Source organism: Brassica napus, chromosome C6, assembly GCF_020379485.1.
Source record: "Brassica napus cultivar Da-Ae chromosome C6, Da-Ae, whole genome shotgun sequence".
Lineage (NCBI taxonomy): Eukaryota > Viridiplantae > Streptophyta > Magnoliopsida > Brassicales > Brassicaceae > Brassica > Brassica napus.
Window position 1 is genome coordinate 17,976,789 of NC_063449.1, and position 16,249 is coordinate 17,993,037.

General features: G+C 34.2%; 2 protein-coding genes and 1 long non-coding RNA gene across 5 annotated transcripts; 1 reads left to right on the forward strand and 2 right to left on the reverse strand.

Moving 5' to 3' along the window:
- Nucleotides 1-3,380: 3,380 nt before the first annotated feature.
- On the reverse strand, nt 3,381-3,890 carry LOC125588387 (uncharacterized mitochondrial protein AtMg00310-like). Its single transcript, XM_048759704.1, has one exon. It carries the CDS (start codon nt 3,888-3,890, stop codon nt 3,381-3,383), a length of 510 nt encoding a protein of 169 aa, XP_048615661.1.
- Nucleotides 3,891-7,544: 3,654 nt separating this feature from the next.
- LOC106351965 lies at nt 7,545-9,510 on the reverse strand. 3 transcript variants are annotated; one of them, XR_002659957.2, is made up of 3 exons: nt 8,336-9,493; nt 7,700-8,228; nt 7,545-7,634 (listed from the first exon to the last, which is right to left on the reverse strand). It is a non-coding gene; the product is annotated as an uncharacterized LOC106351965 (long non-coding RNA). The 3 variants fall into 3 exon arrangements; XR_007325018.1 differs by having other exon boundaries at nt 7,545-8,228; nt 8,336-8,407; nt 8,500-9,491; XR_002659956.2 differs by having other exon boundaries at nt 7,545-8,228; nt 8,336-9,510.
- Nucleotides 9,511-12,095: 2,585 nt separating this feature from the next.
- LOC106350504 (chorion class high-cysteine HCB protein 13) lies at nt 12,096-12,461 on the forward strand. Its single transcript, XM_013790382.3, has one exon. It carries the CDS (start codon nt 12,096-12,098, stop codon nt 12,459-12,461), a length of 366 nt encoding a protein of 121 aa, XP_013645836.1.
- Nucleotides 12,462-16,249: the final 3,788 nt, after the last annotated feature.

Here is a 16,249-nt window from a genome sequence, read left to right on the forward strand (position 1 = left end):
GAAAGAAAATTCATCGTGTAATGTAATGTGTTTATAAGATTTAACGTGTGGTTTTCTTGTATATGTGTTATATAGTTGCATCGTTTTACAATGCTATATTGTGCCATATAGTAATTTTGATTAGGTAAGATCGAGCAATTTTGACCGACATTAGTCTAAGCGCCTAACGTAAAGTGTGCAGAATATCAAATTAAATAAACTATTAATAATATGCTAACTCCAGACAAATAATGTTTTTAAATCAGCTAAATTAACTTCAACTTTGATTACCACAAGTATTTGTTAAATATAATAAACGATGTCAAAAAAAAAAAAAAATATATATATATATATATATATATATAATAAACTGAATTTTGAAACATAAAAACGATAATTAACCATCATCTTAAAGCTCTTAAGAACCACCAGAAGCTGCTTAGAATGCCTAAAGTTGAATGTGATGCCTATTAACCCGTGCAGAACCATATTACCTCCATTTAATAACAAATCATTTAATTTTAACACGTCCGAAATTAGTATCCGGTCTGTTGACCGCAGAGTATGTATAATTATTCTTAGTCGTCAAACTAAATCATCCCTTGCAGTTTCTCGTAACCTTCAGAAATTACTAGGTTTATGTCATAAGCTTTTTATACACACTTTAATATATATATATGAAGGGCTAATGTATCATTGATACGTACCAGAATACTTTCACATTTAGTTTCGCAACAACAAAGGTGATGTTTCGTCTATTCTGCTGTTTCATCAGCTGCACCAAGATAAGACCGTCGTCGCCTCAACCACAAGTTGTTGAAACGGGCAAGAAAATTCCAGAATCTCCTCCTCTATCCAAAGTGGCCACAACGGAGAAGAAAAAGCCACGGCCGTCTCCGAGACTGCCAGTAAAGGCTTCAGGCCGTCGCAAACGCTATGGTAAAAACGCTGGCGGTGTTGGAGGTTGCGGTGGTGGATGTGGCAGTGGTGGATGTGGCGGCGGCTGATAGCTAGTTATATTGAAGACATGAGGTTTCGTAGTTAAATGTGATTATTTTCTTGTGCTTGGTGTGTTGCTTTATTAATTTTAATAAAATGGTTCATATACAAGTGAATAAACACTTGTGTAAATGTGAATATTTTGTAAATTTTAGTTTACTATATTAGACTAAATGCTCGATATTTTTTTTTGTCATCTAATGCTCGATTTTATCGAAGAAGATATGACTATAGTACTTATTTAAAAGGGTTTTATGGAGCAGTTAAAAAAAAGGTTTTTATGGAAGTGAATTTTGTTTTTGCTTGTTGCAAATTTAACCTTACTTGATCAAAATATAGATCAAACCTACAAAGTCATATTTAAATTATAATATGAACTTTCAACCATATACAAATTTTGCATAGAATATTTCACTATATAATTTCACTGAAGATTCCAATATAAATCTTCTTGATGTCTTTTTTGCTATCAATCTTATTATCTTTGGTTGTGGTTGCACGTATCTCAAGTGAATATTAAACTCATAAAACCAACGGAAATGTGCTGCTTCCTTGGAATTTCAACTATTCAACCAATATTTTATAACCAAAGATCTCACTCTTCTATTTGATTTTTTTCAACCAAGAAAGAAGGAAATTTCTTGCATCTTTCAGAAAGCAAGGTTATGACTGCGCGGAATGATTGTTATATATAAAACTAATTTTTATCTATTATTATTTATTGTATTTATTTATGTATTATGTATATAATTAAATTAGATTAAAGACATAAATCAAAACAATACATCTTATTTATTTATGATATGTTTTTGGTAAATTAATCAAAACAATCATTTTATTTATTTTATATGTTATATAACTAAATTTCAATGACATGGACATAGATATATAGTATATTTTAATATAAATATTTAGAATTCATATTCATATGATAAAACAAAATTTCTAATGTGTGATTTTTTTAATGCAAATTTCAAAATTAAAATATTAAAGTTTCAATACTTTTTCAATACAAATTTGGAAATTATCATATTTAAGTATTTTCCTATATTATATAGTTTAATTTTAAACTATATTAATATATAATATGAATGTCTAGTAAATGAGATCTCTTTTTTTTTTTTTTTTACAACAAACAGCTATTCTATTACTCAAACATGAGGTGGTCTGGGATACCAGACCGGAATAGAACAACCAATAAAACAAAGAGATCTGTGAAAAGATCGAGCATTCCTAGCTAAAGAATCAGCAATTTCATTCTGCGCTCTTGGCACGTAGGTGATCTTGAAATCCGAATAACACATCAGGATGAGTTGGATGACTTCCAGCTCCGTTGAAAAGTTTGGCCATGCTTGGGGATCCTTTACCATCGCAATCAGGTCCTTACAATCTGTTCCAAAGTTTTGACAGTTTGAATGTTGAAGCATGCATTCCAAAGCCCATTTCAACGCTTCCAGTTCCGAGTGTAATGCTGTCTCCCGCATTCTTAAGTTCTGTGTCCCCATAAGTTGGATCTTCCCCGTGTTGTCCTTCCAAAACCATCCGATGCCGCTGAATTGATATGTGGATGTCCATGAACCATCCACCATACACATATTATCCAAGCTTAAGGTTTGTGTTTCTTCAGTAATCGATGCCCGTGGGGGAGTATGTATAGACTCCTTAGCATTATACCAAGCCTGGCACTCACTCTCTGCATACCGGACCAGTTCCAAAGGGTCCCTATCTATCCCCCTAAATAGCTTATCATTCCTCGCCTTCCAGATGTACCAGATTATCCAGGGGTAAGGGTCTCTATCATCTTCTGGCCTCCTAATTGTATTCTTCCTCCTAATTGTATTCTTCCTCCAGAAAAGATAATCCATATTGGCGTACATACTTGATATAGGGAAAACGTGGGAACTTGACGGCGTTGATGATAGCTCCCATGCTTATAATGTTGGGGGACATTCAAAGATCGTGTGGATAACATTTTCCTCTGGCTCTCCACATCTTGGGCAGTAGTTATCACACCGCATATTCCGACGTATTAAATTCCTTGTTACTGCTACCTGCCCTAAAATTAATTGTCATATAAGATGACGAATTTTCTAAGGTGCGTTCACTTTCCAAGCAAAGGCTTGAAGTTCCGTTATGCTAGGCTGTAAATCTTATGTTTCCTCCTCCGCTTTCAAAATATTTGTAGCAACCTAATACCCAGACTTAACAGTGTATTGGCCACTTTTAGTGTAACTCCAGCAGAAAGAATCCCTTCGATGGGTCGGGCTTATGGCCAAACTCATAATCAACTGTATATTCTCTTGATCAACATACTGTGCCAGTATCCGAGCGTCCCATTCCTTTTATTCAAAGTTAATAAGGCTACTTACAAGCATCTTTGGATTTACCACTGGGGCCCTGGGTCAGGCCGGCCTTGCTGGCGTCGAAGGAATCCACGGATCCTGCCAGACATTGATTTCATATCCTGAATGCACTTTACTCCTGATACCCAAAAGTAAAAGCTTCTTCGCCGCTGAAATACTTGTCCACACATAAGATGAGTTATCCACCGTGGCAATTCGCAGGGGCGAAATGAGACGGTAATATTTTCCCTTAAGTACTCTCGCTACTAATGAATCCGGGTATTGAACAAGACGCCATAGCTGCTTTGCTAGCAGAGCTAAATTAAATTCATAGATCATGCGGAATCCAACTCCACCTTCCTCTCTGGGAGCACACATCTTTTCCCATTTAGCCCAGTGAATCCCTCGTTTTGGTGGGTTTGAGCTCCACCAGAATTGTGCTATGGCACTTGCAAGGTTCTCGAAAATCTCCAAAGGGAGTAAAAAGCTTGACATGGCATATGTAGAGCTAGGAGAATAGATTTGATCAAAACTTCCTTCCCTCCTTTCGATAGCCACCTGTCCAACCATTCACTCTATGTAATAGTTTTTCTTTTAGGAAAGCGAAGAGCTTGCACTTAGATCCGCTAATATCCTCTGGTATTCCCAAGTATGTTCCCATTCCCCCTTCATTATGGATTCCAAGAGTGTCTTTGATTTGCTGTCTGTCATTCACTGCAATCCTCTTACCAAAGAATAATGAAGATTTATCAAAATTAATACATTGACCTGACGCTTTTCCATACTTCCCGACTACTTTCATAACTTTTCACATTCACGGAGCTCCGCCTTATAGAAGAAAAGGCTATCATCAGCAAAGAGAATGTGCGATACCGAGGGGCTAGCGCGTGCGACTCGCATCCCCGTTATCTTCCCTTGATTCTCTGCATGATTTAGAAAGCTAACGAGCGCTTCCGTGCATAGAATAAATATGAAAGGAGACAAAGGATTTCCTTGACGTAAACCTCTCCCTGGAACAATATTTCCCTTTGGTTCCCCGTTCATCAGGACTTTATACTTAACCGAGGTGATGCATCACATAATCCAGCCAATCCAAATCTCTGAGAAACCCATCTTCCGCATAACCGCCTCAATGAAAGACCATTCCATTCTATCATACGCTTTACTCATATCCGTTTTAATGGTCATTCTCTTGACTCTCCCAGCTGGCTTTGTTCTCAGTGCGTGGAACATCTCCTGGGCTATCATTATATTATCAGTAATCTGTCTACCCGCAACAAAGGCTGACTGGGTTTCAGATATTCGTTGTGGAAGAATCTTCTTTAATCTTTAGCATAAGACCTTAGATATAATCTTGTAGGTGACGTTACATAGGCTGATTGGTCTAAACTTTGTCATTTCGTTGGGCTTATCCGTTTTAGGAATTAGGCAGATATTGGTGTCATTTAGCCCCTGAGCCATTGTTTCGTCAAAAAGAAACTGATTAACCATACGAGTTAAATCCTCTTTGACAATATCCCAAAACTTCTGATAAAATAGGGCTGTCATCCCATCTGGTCTAGGGGCTTTCTCTGGATAAATGAGACTTCATATTCATACGATTTATAGTCATTTGTATCTTGTTATTACCAAAAAAAATTAAACCATTGATCACTTTCCGAGGTGGTGTGATCTACCTCTGCCCCTGAGGAATGTCTAGGAGAAGGTTTTGGTTCTCGAGAGTCTAACTGAGAAAATTTTATTGTGACACATTTAACGTTTTTAGTAATTTATAGTCGTTTTAAAAATTCAAAATATAACATATAAGTAAAAAAAAATTTATTATATGATTAATGTGGTTGTTTAATATCTTTTAATGATATAAAATTAAACAAAAAGAGCTAAGATACAAAAATTATTATCAAATATTTATTATTCATAATAATTGATTGTCATATATACGTTAATCATATTAGACAATTCTGTAGATTTTATTTAAGAAAAGTGAGAGAATATTCTTTTGTACACTATTTATCAATTTAATAGTTAATTTAATAAAAAATATATTATAAGTTAAGATGGACCAACTAATTTCTCTAATAATTATGATTTTCATTCTCATGGTGTAATGTTTACATTACAAAACAACGTTGTAATGTTTATCAATTAATATATAAGGGATTCTAAACAAATGCATAAATACATTATCAAGTGTACGGCGATTGGGGAATATGATATATAAATTGACACAATGTCATATAGCTTGTATCAATATTCAGAAAATCAGAAGAAGGAAAAAACTCGACAATTGTGACCTTCGTTACAATCTGTGATTGAACTTCTAAATACGATTGCGATGATTCGAATGTTATGTTGTTTCCTCAGCCGCAATGAGAAAGAGCCACAAGATGTGAAAAATGGTAAAAAAGGAAAGAAAGATGGATCACTTGTCGTTTTGAGGCCGAGTAAAAAGCGTTCGGATAAAGGAGATTCAGGAGGAGGAGGAGGATGTTGTTGTGGAGGCGGTGACGGAGGTTGCGGTGGTGGTTGTGGCGGTTGTGGAGGTGGAGATTAATTAAAGAACTAATTGAAGATGATGTTTGATTAATTCCGTAGATTTTGGTCAATTATATAAGAATCTAAGCCGATTCAGATATGGCAAATTAGTGGTTTTTAAAACTAATTCCCTAATTTCTTGTATGTGTTGTGAACAGTGTAATATAATGTGTTTGTAAGATTTAACGAGTGGTTTGTTGTAATCAATCCATCTTTACAGTTGCTATATTGTGCCATCCCACACGATAGTAATTTTGATTAGGTAAGATCGAGCAACTTTGACCGACATTAGTCGCTAAGCGCCTAACGACCTAACTGCTAACGCAAAACGTGCCGAACATCAAATTAATAAATTACTAACAAAATTATAATTCAAGACAGAGTTTTCTATAGCGAACTCATTCTCTGATGTTTCCGAGGCCTAAGTGTAAATGTGCATCTCATTCTCTGTTTGACTCTTAGTATTAATCAAGAAGCGAAGTCCGGGCCACTTTTCTGCTCGCAGGACTGAACTGTGCACTTTCTTTTACCTTTCATTAACATATTATTTATGTATACAGTAATTTTACATATTATATAGTTGTCATGCTTTCACGGCAGTTTGGGCTTATATTAAAGGGCTTTTAAATCACATGTTGGTATCAGTATTCAGACAACTTATAACAATGCTTATACATTTATTGTTGACATTTATCAATAACTAGGATAGCCCCCCACATGTAAGAAAAAAATAATATTTAATTTATATTCAATTTGTGAAAATTATCTTAAAATATATTTATTATTCGGTACCGTTGTTTTTGCTAAAAATCATAAGAGGTAGTCCGCAGTATTTGATGTTATTTTTCTGTAAATTTTACCATTTTTAAAAACTTGACTGCTGTAAAAATAAATTTCATTGTTTTTTGTTTAACACTGTTTATATGTATGTTTATATTATATGTGAATTATTCGGGTCATTGTTATACTTTATATCTTTCCACAAACTTATTTGTTGTAAAAAAATATTTTCATTAATTTGTCAATAACCTTTTCTAGTTTGAAAAGATCAATATATATAAAATAAATATATATAAAAGAAGGTTATTTTTTTTCTGGGTACGCCACGTTCAATTCCGCTTAGTATGAGGCCCTTTGGGAACGTTTGCAGGTTATCTCTCTCCACTTAATCATAAATATATAAAACGAAGCAAAATTTCTGCCAATTTGTGCATAAGTTAAAATTCACTTTCTTTTGATATGGTTGATATTCTTTATATTTTACCATCGTTTTATATTTAACTTGTTTGTTGTAAAGAAGTTTAGTTTTCTTTACAATGTTTTGACTCTATAACAAAGAGTATATAAAAAGAGTGTGTATATGTATCAGAACAATACAGAATCAATGAACATACGATAAGCTTAAAGAATTTTTTTTTTTTTCAAAACTATTATGTATTTATAAGATGAAAAATGAGGAGATTAACCCTCAGGCAGAGGATCAAATCCAAACTTCGAATCTCTTACGGAATTTGTGTGTATAAACTCTTGAGCAGATGGCGTTTTATACATTATAAGCATCAAGCAGACCCAGTTAAGCTTGGAACAGAAAAAGGTAACTAAAAAAAAAAAAAGACATTGTTGTGAAATCTGTTTTGAATCCCAAATATGAAGATAACAAAAAAAAAAACAACTTTTCTTACTATCAACTATGTTGAAATGCGCTTGGGCTTCCTTATTCAAGTTAGTTAAACAGATTTTGATACACATAATAAGCAGGTTTTGTTCTATATTCTTGAGCTGCACCAGGCAAATTGTTTAATCAGAAAACATAAAATTTTCAAAGTTAAGCAATGCAATTTTACCTTATGGCCTCCATTTTTACTTTAGCTTCAGCTTGCATTTCCATAGCAACCCTCACTCCATTAGGAGGTATGAGAATCCAGCCAAAGAGGAACAGAAAATGACTCACTTGTCTCATAAAAATTCACTCAAGAACATAATGTTTTGCAGCAACATTGATGGCTTCGTGCAATAATGATTCAGTCTCGAAATCAACATATGCTTCTGTAATATGCAATGGATACTCTGTATTTCCCAGCTGCATTGTACAAACTCTTATCTAATTAAAACTAATCTCAATCTCAAACCTTGCAATGGCTAAAAGAATCCGAAAAAACTAAACAAACTGCAAGCCTAGGTACTAACATCTCATCATACACCCTCGAGCACTTGTTAAAAAGCGACTGAAGACCCAAATGAGACTTCTTTTGTGAACACAGGACTTCGAAGTCGAGTTTATAACGACGTGGTGGAAGGGTGAGACACTTACACCAGTGCTTATTATGTCTGCCATGTGAACGTCCAAGTGAAGTTTTGGAGGGTAGTGCACTCCTAGATAAAATACAGTGTTATGTTTAGTGGGGTAAATAGTTTGAATCCACATTAACAAACAAAAAATCAAGACTTTCTCTCAATTTTTATAACATGAAGATACGCACCATACAACATACAGTCATGCTTAGGAAGAAGACAAAACGAATTCCACATTTTTCAAAAGTCGGGCTGCACAACTGCATAACTTACACAGAGAGCGAGAATGAAACTTCTTCAGTAGGGAGATAAAACATGAGTCACCATATCCAAAGCAATATGTGACCCGTACCTGAGAATCTATCGTAAGAAGAGAAAGCACATAGTCGGAACCGTCAATGGAGATGTCGAAAGAAAGGAGACGGAACAGTGTTGGAGAAATTTTAACAGGCACACCGGACCCTTGAACCATTGTTGAAATGACATGTCCTTCTTTTAAGAAGCAGCTATGGTTATTCTTATCCGCATCACTTGAATCGATTCCTGATTTTCATACCATATACAGAGATCTCTTTGCGTCTTAACTAAGCCTTGAATCGTTTCACTGCAGCAGCGTTATAGGATCCGGGCTGTAAATCTTCGTCTATCGAGATCCAATCACTCAGATCCAATCACTCGTCTCGGATCCGAACAATAACCCGTCAGTCCTAAAAGTTTCTCTATGCTTAAAAGTTAGAAACTGAGGAATACAAAATCACTTGTCCAACGCTTGAACAATCGGCAAGCAACCATTTCCCTCATAAACTGAGGAAGACGATGATCTTTTTGAATGCTGAGTTAGTGGAGTCGTGGTTTGATGGAGTCAATGAGAACGTAAATGCCACAAATTGAATGAAAGCGTAGACGTTACGCTTTCGTCTGGTAAGAGGCGTGTTCTGAACTTTGATCGTCATGGCGGCCGATGAAGATGATGAACTGTTAGGACACGTAAAGACCCTAACCTAGATCGACTAACCTTTTTTTTGTGAGACCAAATAACGTTAAATTCAAGCCCACATATTTTCACGTAAAAGCCCATCAAATTCTCGAATTAATGAAGTGCAGCAAAACACGTGTGGTAACAATAGCATTCGAATTTCTGACTTGGCATCTTAGGTGTCTCTCTAACCTTCTTTTATATAATTAGATCACTGTAATTGACATTTGCTAAATTGGATAATAATGTGTCGAATGTTATGTTGTTGCTTCAGGGCAAGAAGAAAAAGTAGCGGGATGTGAAAAAAGGAAAGAAACATGGAGGCTTTGTTGTTGTAAAGCCGACTAAACCCAGTGCTGGCTTAGATAGCATGGCTATCAATGTAATCACCCCAGGACCCACAGTTAAAAGCCTAAATTTTCAAAATTTATTTTAATCGATTTTTTTTAATAAATAAAATCACTTTTAATGATAATCTTTAGATATATATATATATTCAACTCAATTTTTATCTAACTAAATTTATTCTTAAAATTTAATATAAATAGTTTTAAAATACGCTAAACGTTTTTGAGAAAAAAAAAACCAAAAAACTATTGCTAAAAGATTAGATTTGCCCAATGGGTTCCACATTTATTTTAGACGGTCCTAAGAAGCGTCGGAATGAAGGAGCAGAAGCAGGGACGTGCCTTCATTTATGCAAAAAGGCATTTGCGCCACTCAATTTTGTAAAACTAAGGATTCCGCCTTTAATAGAAAATATTTAATTTATTTGGATAAAATGATTTATGTTGAGTTTTTTACCTCTATAAATAGATTGTATGATTGAAGGTTATGATTTATAATACTATTTGAAGAAAATGTATGTATTATAATATCTTTATGTTAAAATTTTAGATTTACAGGCTAATATCATACGAGTAATAATTAGTATGCAAAATAAATTATTTTTCTTATTTAAAAAATACTATGGTAAATCATTTGTTAAAACAATTCTCAAAAATATTGTACGTTGTTTTCAGTGATACTAAAGTTTTGAAATATAGAATAATGATTCATAATAAATAAAATTAATTAAAATTAAATCACATTTATAAAAAAAAATGAAATATTGGTAAAAAATTACAATCGTCTTAGGCCCCTAAGTCTAGGCACGGCATCGAGTAGAGGTAAGGCGGCAGAGAAAGTGGAGGGAGGTAGAGACATCCACAGTGAAATGGTGGCGGTTGTGGTGGTGGAGGCGGTTAAAAGATTATAATTCGATAATTCGTTTTGTAATGATAACTTCTTGTGTTTGTGACTTATTTTAACCTAATTTACTAGATTTTAATCCGCGCTTTAAAAGCACGGGATTTTTTTAATTTGAAAATCTAATTTAATTTATACTATAAATAATCTATTGTTGTAAATATTATAAGTTCATATTTCATATATATATATATATATGTTGGCTAACTATTAAAAAGGCATTTAAAATATTTTCAGTAAAATTCCGAAATTGATTTTTAGATATTTAAATTACATTGGAAGTGTGTTTTTATTAAAAATAATGTTGAACTTATTTGTTTTTAAATAACTTTTAGGAAATATAATTATGCTTTTAAAAATGATAATTAATGATTTAAAAGAATAGGAAACGTGAATGAATATAGGCAGTGGGTCCCATGAATATTTTTCCATTCAAATTATATCTTTAATAAATTATGTTAAATTAAAAAGAAAGTGACATGACTTTGTAAATAATTATAAAATCAATGGCATATAGGATTCTGCCTTAATTGTATAGATCATTAGAATGGAAATCAAATATTAAATTACTATATAAGTTAGTTAGTTTCATGTATTCTATGCAAAGACAAAGTTCTGGAAATCGAATTTCAAATGAGTCATTTTAAGTTATGCTACTGGATCCATAAATGATTCATTGTTGCTGCACAAACTTTTAATTCTAAACATGGTACTCCTTATTTGTGTTTGTTCAAGTTGTATCTATCCTCCTATTAGTTTAACTCGTTAATTTATGTTGATCCTGTTATTTCTCATATTTAGTGGAAATATTAGTATCCTCTAATAAAAATTTAGTTAAAGTTAGTCATGTAGACTAATTAAATAATAATAAGCTGGTAACTAAAATTAAAATACTAGGAAGCTTTTAAGTTAAAAAAATTAACTATGCCAAATTAATGGTACGGAAATTATCAGAAATTTATTATATTATACTCTCTCTGTTTCATATTAAGTGTCGTTGTAGAGAAATTTTTTCGTTACAAAATAAGTGTCGTTTTCGATTTTCAATGCAAAATTTATTAATTTTATGCAATAATTTATTTTTCTATTGGTTGAAATATGGTTAGGTGCATAGGTAATTGTGTTTTTATATAGGAAATATACAAAATTAATTGTTTCCTTAATTTGTGTGCACAAGGTCAAAATGACACTTAATATAAAACATAGGGAGTAGAACTTTACATATTTATTTTCTAAACATAATTTATTTAATGAATGAGAAGTAAAGATTATACAAATAATAGTTTATCAGTGTATGTATTGTCATGGACGCGCTTTGGAATGACTTTCAATTATCCAACCTATTATGGTGATCTCATTGTTTGAACATTTTGATATACCCACAGACCCGTAACAGCTGACTTAGTGAAGATTAGTTGTTTCAGACTTAATCTTTGAGTTTATGGTCAAAGAAACAAAGTGATTAAGTTGTCACGTACGTTTTTTTTTTCTTGGAAAGAAAAAGTTATCAAGAAGAAAATGTCACGCTTATTAATTTTGCTAGTACATTTGAAAATTCCTTTGCAATTGCTTGTAATTTTCATAAACCAATTTAAAATGTTTAGGTTATGCTATAACCTTCTATACATTTTCAAAGTATACGACAACTTAGATCTATATAAAAGGCCACCAAAAGTCATAATTTTGCATTCAGTTTCCCAAAAAAAAAAAGAAGAAAAGAAACAATGAAAGGTTACATTATTGCTCTTATAGTATGTGGCTGCGTCGCTATAATCGCGGTTGTTCTTATCTTATGTTATATTCAAAACCGCAAAAAGAAAAAAACGTGGTCTCCTCCACCGCGTCCGCCGGTAAGAGACGTTGAAAAAGGTAGAAGCAGTGTCGCAAGAGATGGAGGGCTTGTTGTTTTGACAGGCACTGCTGACACCACAGCCGTTGTAGCTACGGCTGTAACCACCGGAACCTCCGATGAAATTAGTGGGGGTGGAGGAGGCGGGGAAGGTGGAGGAGACTGTGATGGTGGTGGAGATGGTGGAGGAGGATGTGGAGGTTGCGGTGGTTGCGGCGGTTGTGGCGGGTGTGGAGGTTAAAGGCTGTATATTAGTGATGTAATAGTGAATTTATGCGGGTCCGAGAATAAATTGTGCATGCAAGGTTTTAAATTGTGAATGTAAGGTTTTAAGTGTGATCTCCTTAATGAGATAAAAATTTGTAATCATAATTAATGGATCGTAATAAGGTGAATATAACCATTATATATGTAAATCTAAATTTTATGGTTTTCTAGATAATTTTTTTTTAGTATAACTACGTTACTATTGAGAAAGTCTTGTAAATCAAATCTTCAAATATAACTTTGATTACTCAAAAATTAACTACGTAAACGGAATGGCTTCTTAAAAAGTTAATTTCAATTTTTTTTTTTTTGCTTTTGTTTTCTTCCATTAACCAGATGTAATGTAAACTTACTTGTACCCAGGGGCGGTCTGAAAAAAGTGGGGCTCTAAACAAATGAAAAATGGGGCCCTTCTAACATATCTGATAATTTAAAATTGATGAGCAATGAATTTTTTTTTTAACAAAATAGAAGAAAAAAACTAATTATCAAACAAAAAAAACTAAAAGAACCGTAAATGTGGGAAGAGAGAAGGTTTATTTTATGTAAGTTCCACTAAATATCTGTCTGTTATTCAATTTTGATTACTTATGCATATAAATATTTTTTTAATCATTCAAAAAAAACATATAAATAATTTTGAAAAATGGGGGCCTTTTAATAACAGGAGCCCCAAACCCATGTTTCAAATGGCTCTCCTCAGGGACGCCCCTGCTTATACCACCAGACTAATTTTTGAAGAAAAATATAATCGTTGAATACCTCACTTTTCAGACTTTTAAATATATTTAAACATGCATGATACCATTTCAATTGGCCAAATGGAAGTTAAAAATGATTCAAGAATGATTAATGTCTCCATCATGACTTTGCTATATAGAAAGGGGTAAGAAAATTGGAAAACTATGTTTCATAATGTCATTTTTGTTCATAAGAAGAGGCACACTAATAAATGTACTGATAAATTAGCTAGGAAGGCTATAAATATTAATGTGGAATGGATGTGTCATGTGGTTCCATTGTTGTCCTTCCCTTTTAAAACATCTTGTAACTTTGTAAAGATGATATTAATCAATAAAATGTTTTTAGTCGAAAAAGAATATCAGTTGAGTCAAAGGAACAAAATAAAAGCTGATAGTGCTAAATTTTTGTTGTGTAAGAAATAAATAATAAAAAGAGAGTGGTACAGTATGTTAATAAACTTAATATGAATACACGTCTACACTAATTTGGTTCGAAAAGTTATACCAGAAATTCGAGTTTTGTTGATGCTTAACCGGAATAATACACGGTTCGGTTAGAAATAGAATAGAAAACACTAAGACAAAGTCAACGGTCAATGAGATGAATTTCGAATACAAGTTTCCAAGAGCTTCATATTTTTAACACAAGTAGTCATCGTCCACACATACATACATATATATATATATAGTCTTCATCTTGCTCCCTTCTAAGAATCAAATCATAAGAAAGATTCAATCGATGACACTACAAGAAAACATCGTAATTCTGACGGACATTCTGACGGAAAATGAGATCCTCGGAATATTCCGACGAATTTCCGAGGAAATTCCGAGAAAACCCAAATTTTGGGGTTTCTCGGAATTTCCTCGGAATATACCGATGAAATACCGAGGAAGGCATATTCCTCAGAAAACACCAACGAATATCCGAGGATATATTATAGCCCTTGGAGAGCCGTTGGGGATTTTAAAAATTCCGAAGAAATTCCGAGGAAAGAGCCGTTGCCGTCGGTATTCCGTCGGAATTTCCTCGGTACTGTCGGCAGCATTTCATCTATAAATGCCCGCACCCCCAACCTCTTCATTCACTCTATTTCTTCATCCTCTCACATACTATATTTACACACGAATTTGATTGAAAAAAATATGTCTTCTTCAAATTATTATCGTTCTTGGATCGATCGACCTCATTTGGATCCGAACACGAGATTGCTTACGGAAGAATACCAACGAGGTATAACCGAATTCATGGGGTTAGTTCAACGACAACCAGAAGCAGAAACGGGTATGTTAAGATGTCCTTGCTCTAATTGTAAAAATAGAAAGATTACTAAAGAGTGGGATGTTTGGACTCATCTATATTTGAATGGGTTTACACGAAGTTACAAAATTTGGTATCATCATGGAGAAACTGATTATGAATATGGTAGTACTAGCGAACCTCAGCCTGCGGTTAGGTTAGAAGAACCAATTAGAATGGATGTAGATTATGGTGTAGGTACTGAGCAGATGGTAAATGATCATTTTAGAGGGGAAGATTTACCCAATGCAGAAGCTAAGAGATTTTATGATATGTTGGATGCTGGAAAGCAACCCTTGTACGAAGGTTGCAGAGATGGTCATTCAGCTTTATCATCTGCAACAAGACTGATGGGCATTAAAACATATTATAATTTGGCTGAAGACTGTGTAGATGTGATTGCTGATTTTGTAAAAGGTATTTTACCGGAGGATAATGTAGCCCCTGGTTCATACTACGAGGTTCAGAAACTTGTAGCTGGTCTTGGTTTATCGTATCAGGTAATAGATGTATGCAGCGATAACTGCATGATTTATTGGAGGGCGGATGAAGAGCGGATTACATGCAAATTTTGTGGAAAGGCTCGTTATAAAGATACAAGTGGAAGAGTTCCAGTGCCATTTAAAAGGATGTGGTATTTGCCTTTGACGGAAAGGTTGCAGAGGTTGTATCAGTCTGAACGCACAGCGCAACCAATGAGATGGCATGCGGAGCATTCAACAAATGGTGAGATTAGACATCCTTCAGATGCAAAAGCGTGGAAGCATTTCTAATCAAAATATCCCGACTTTGCGTATGAGAGAAAAAATGTCTACCTTGGATTATGTACTGATGGTTTCAGCCCGTTTGGCAATAGTGGAAGATAGTATTCTCTATGGCCAGTCATTCTTACACCATACAACTTACCGCCAAACTTGTGCTTGCGACGAGAGTTTTTGTTTCTCTCCATTCTCGTTCCCGGACCAGAGCATCCTAAGAGATCACTTGATGTGTTTCTTCAGCCACTAATATATGAGTTGCAACAACTATGGGCTCAAGGTGCTGAAACATACGATGTTTCATGTAAAGAAAACTTTCAAATGCGGGCAGTACTTATGTGGACAATAAGTGATTTTCCAGCATATGGTATGTTATCTGGATGGACAACACATGGAAGGCTATCATGTCCATATTGTCAAGATGACACATATGCTTTCCAACTAAAGAACATAAGGAAAACGTGTTGGTTTGACTGTCACAGACGATTTCTACCACCTGATCATCCATACCGCAGGAGTATGACTTCGTTTACGAAGAACAAGCAGGTGTTTGATGGTCCACCTGAGGAAGTTAGTGGGAAAGATTTGTTGAAGCAGTTTAGGTATTTTGATGCAGAAAGAACGCCAGATGTAGGTGGACATGAAAACATTCGAGTCAGTGCGGTTGGAGAGCTACATAACTGGCACAAAAAGAGTATTTTCTAGGACCTGCCATACTGGAAGGATCATCTACTGAGGCATAATTTAGATGACATGCATATTGAGAAGAACTTTTTTGACAATCTCATGAACACGATCCTTAACATTCAAGGTAAAACAAAGGATAATTTGAAGTCAAGACTGGATTTACTCGATATATGTGCTCGTTCAGAACTTCATGTTGATGAGAATGGTAGGGCTCCTTTTCTCATATACTGACTTGATGCAGAGGGAAAAGATGCGTTCTTTGATTGGATTTCAA

What these genes read in the sequence shown, in the direction of transcription:
- LOC125588387 (XM_048759704.1), bottom strand. Translation starts at nt 3,890, where the DNA reads ATGGTTGGACAGGTGGCTATCGAAAGGAGGGAAGGAAGTTTTGATCAA.
- LOC106350504 (XM_013790382.3), top strand. Translation starts at nt 12,096, where the DNA reads ATGAAAGGTTACATTATTGCTCTTATAGTATGTGGCTGCGTCGCTATA.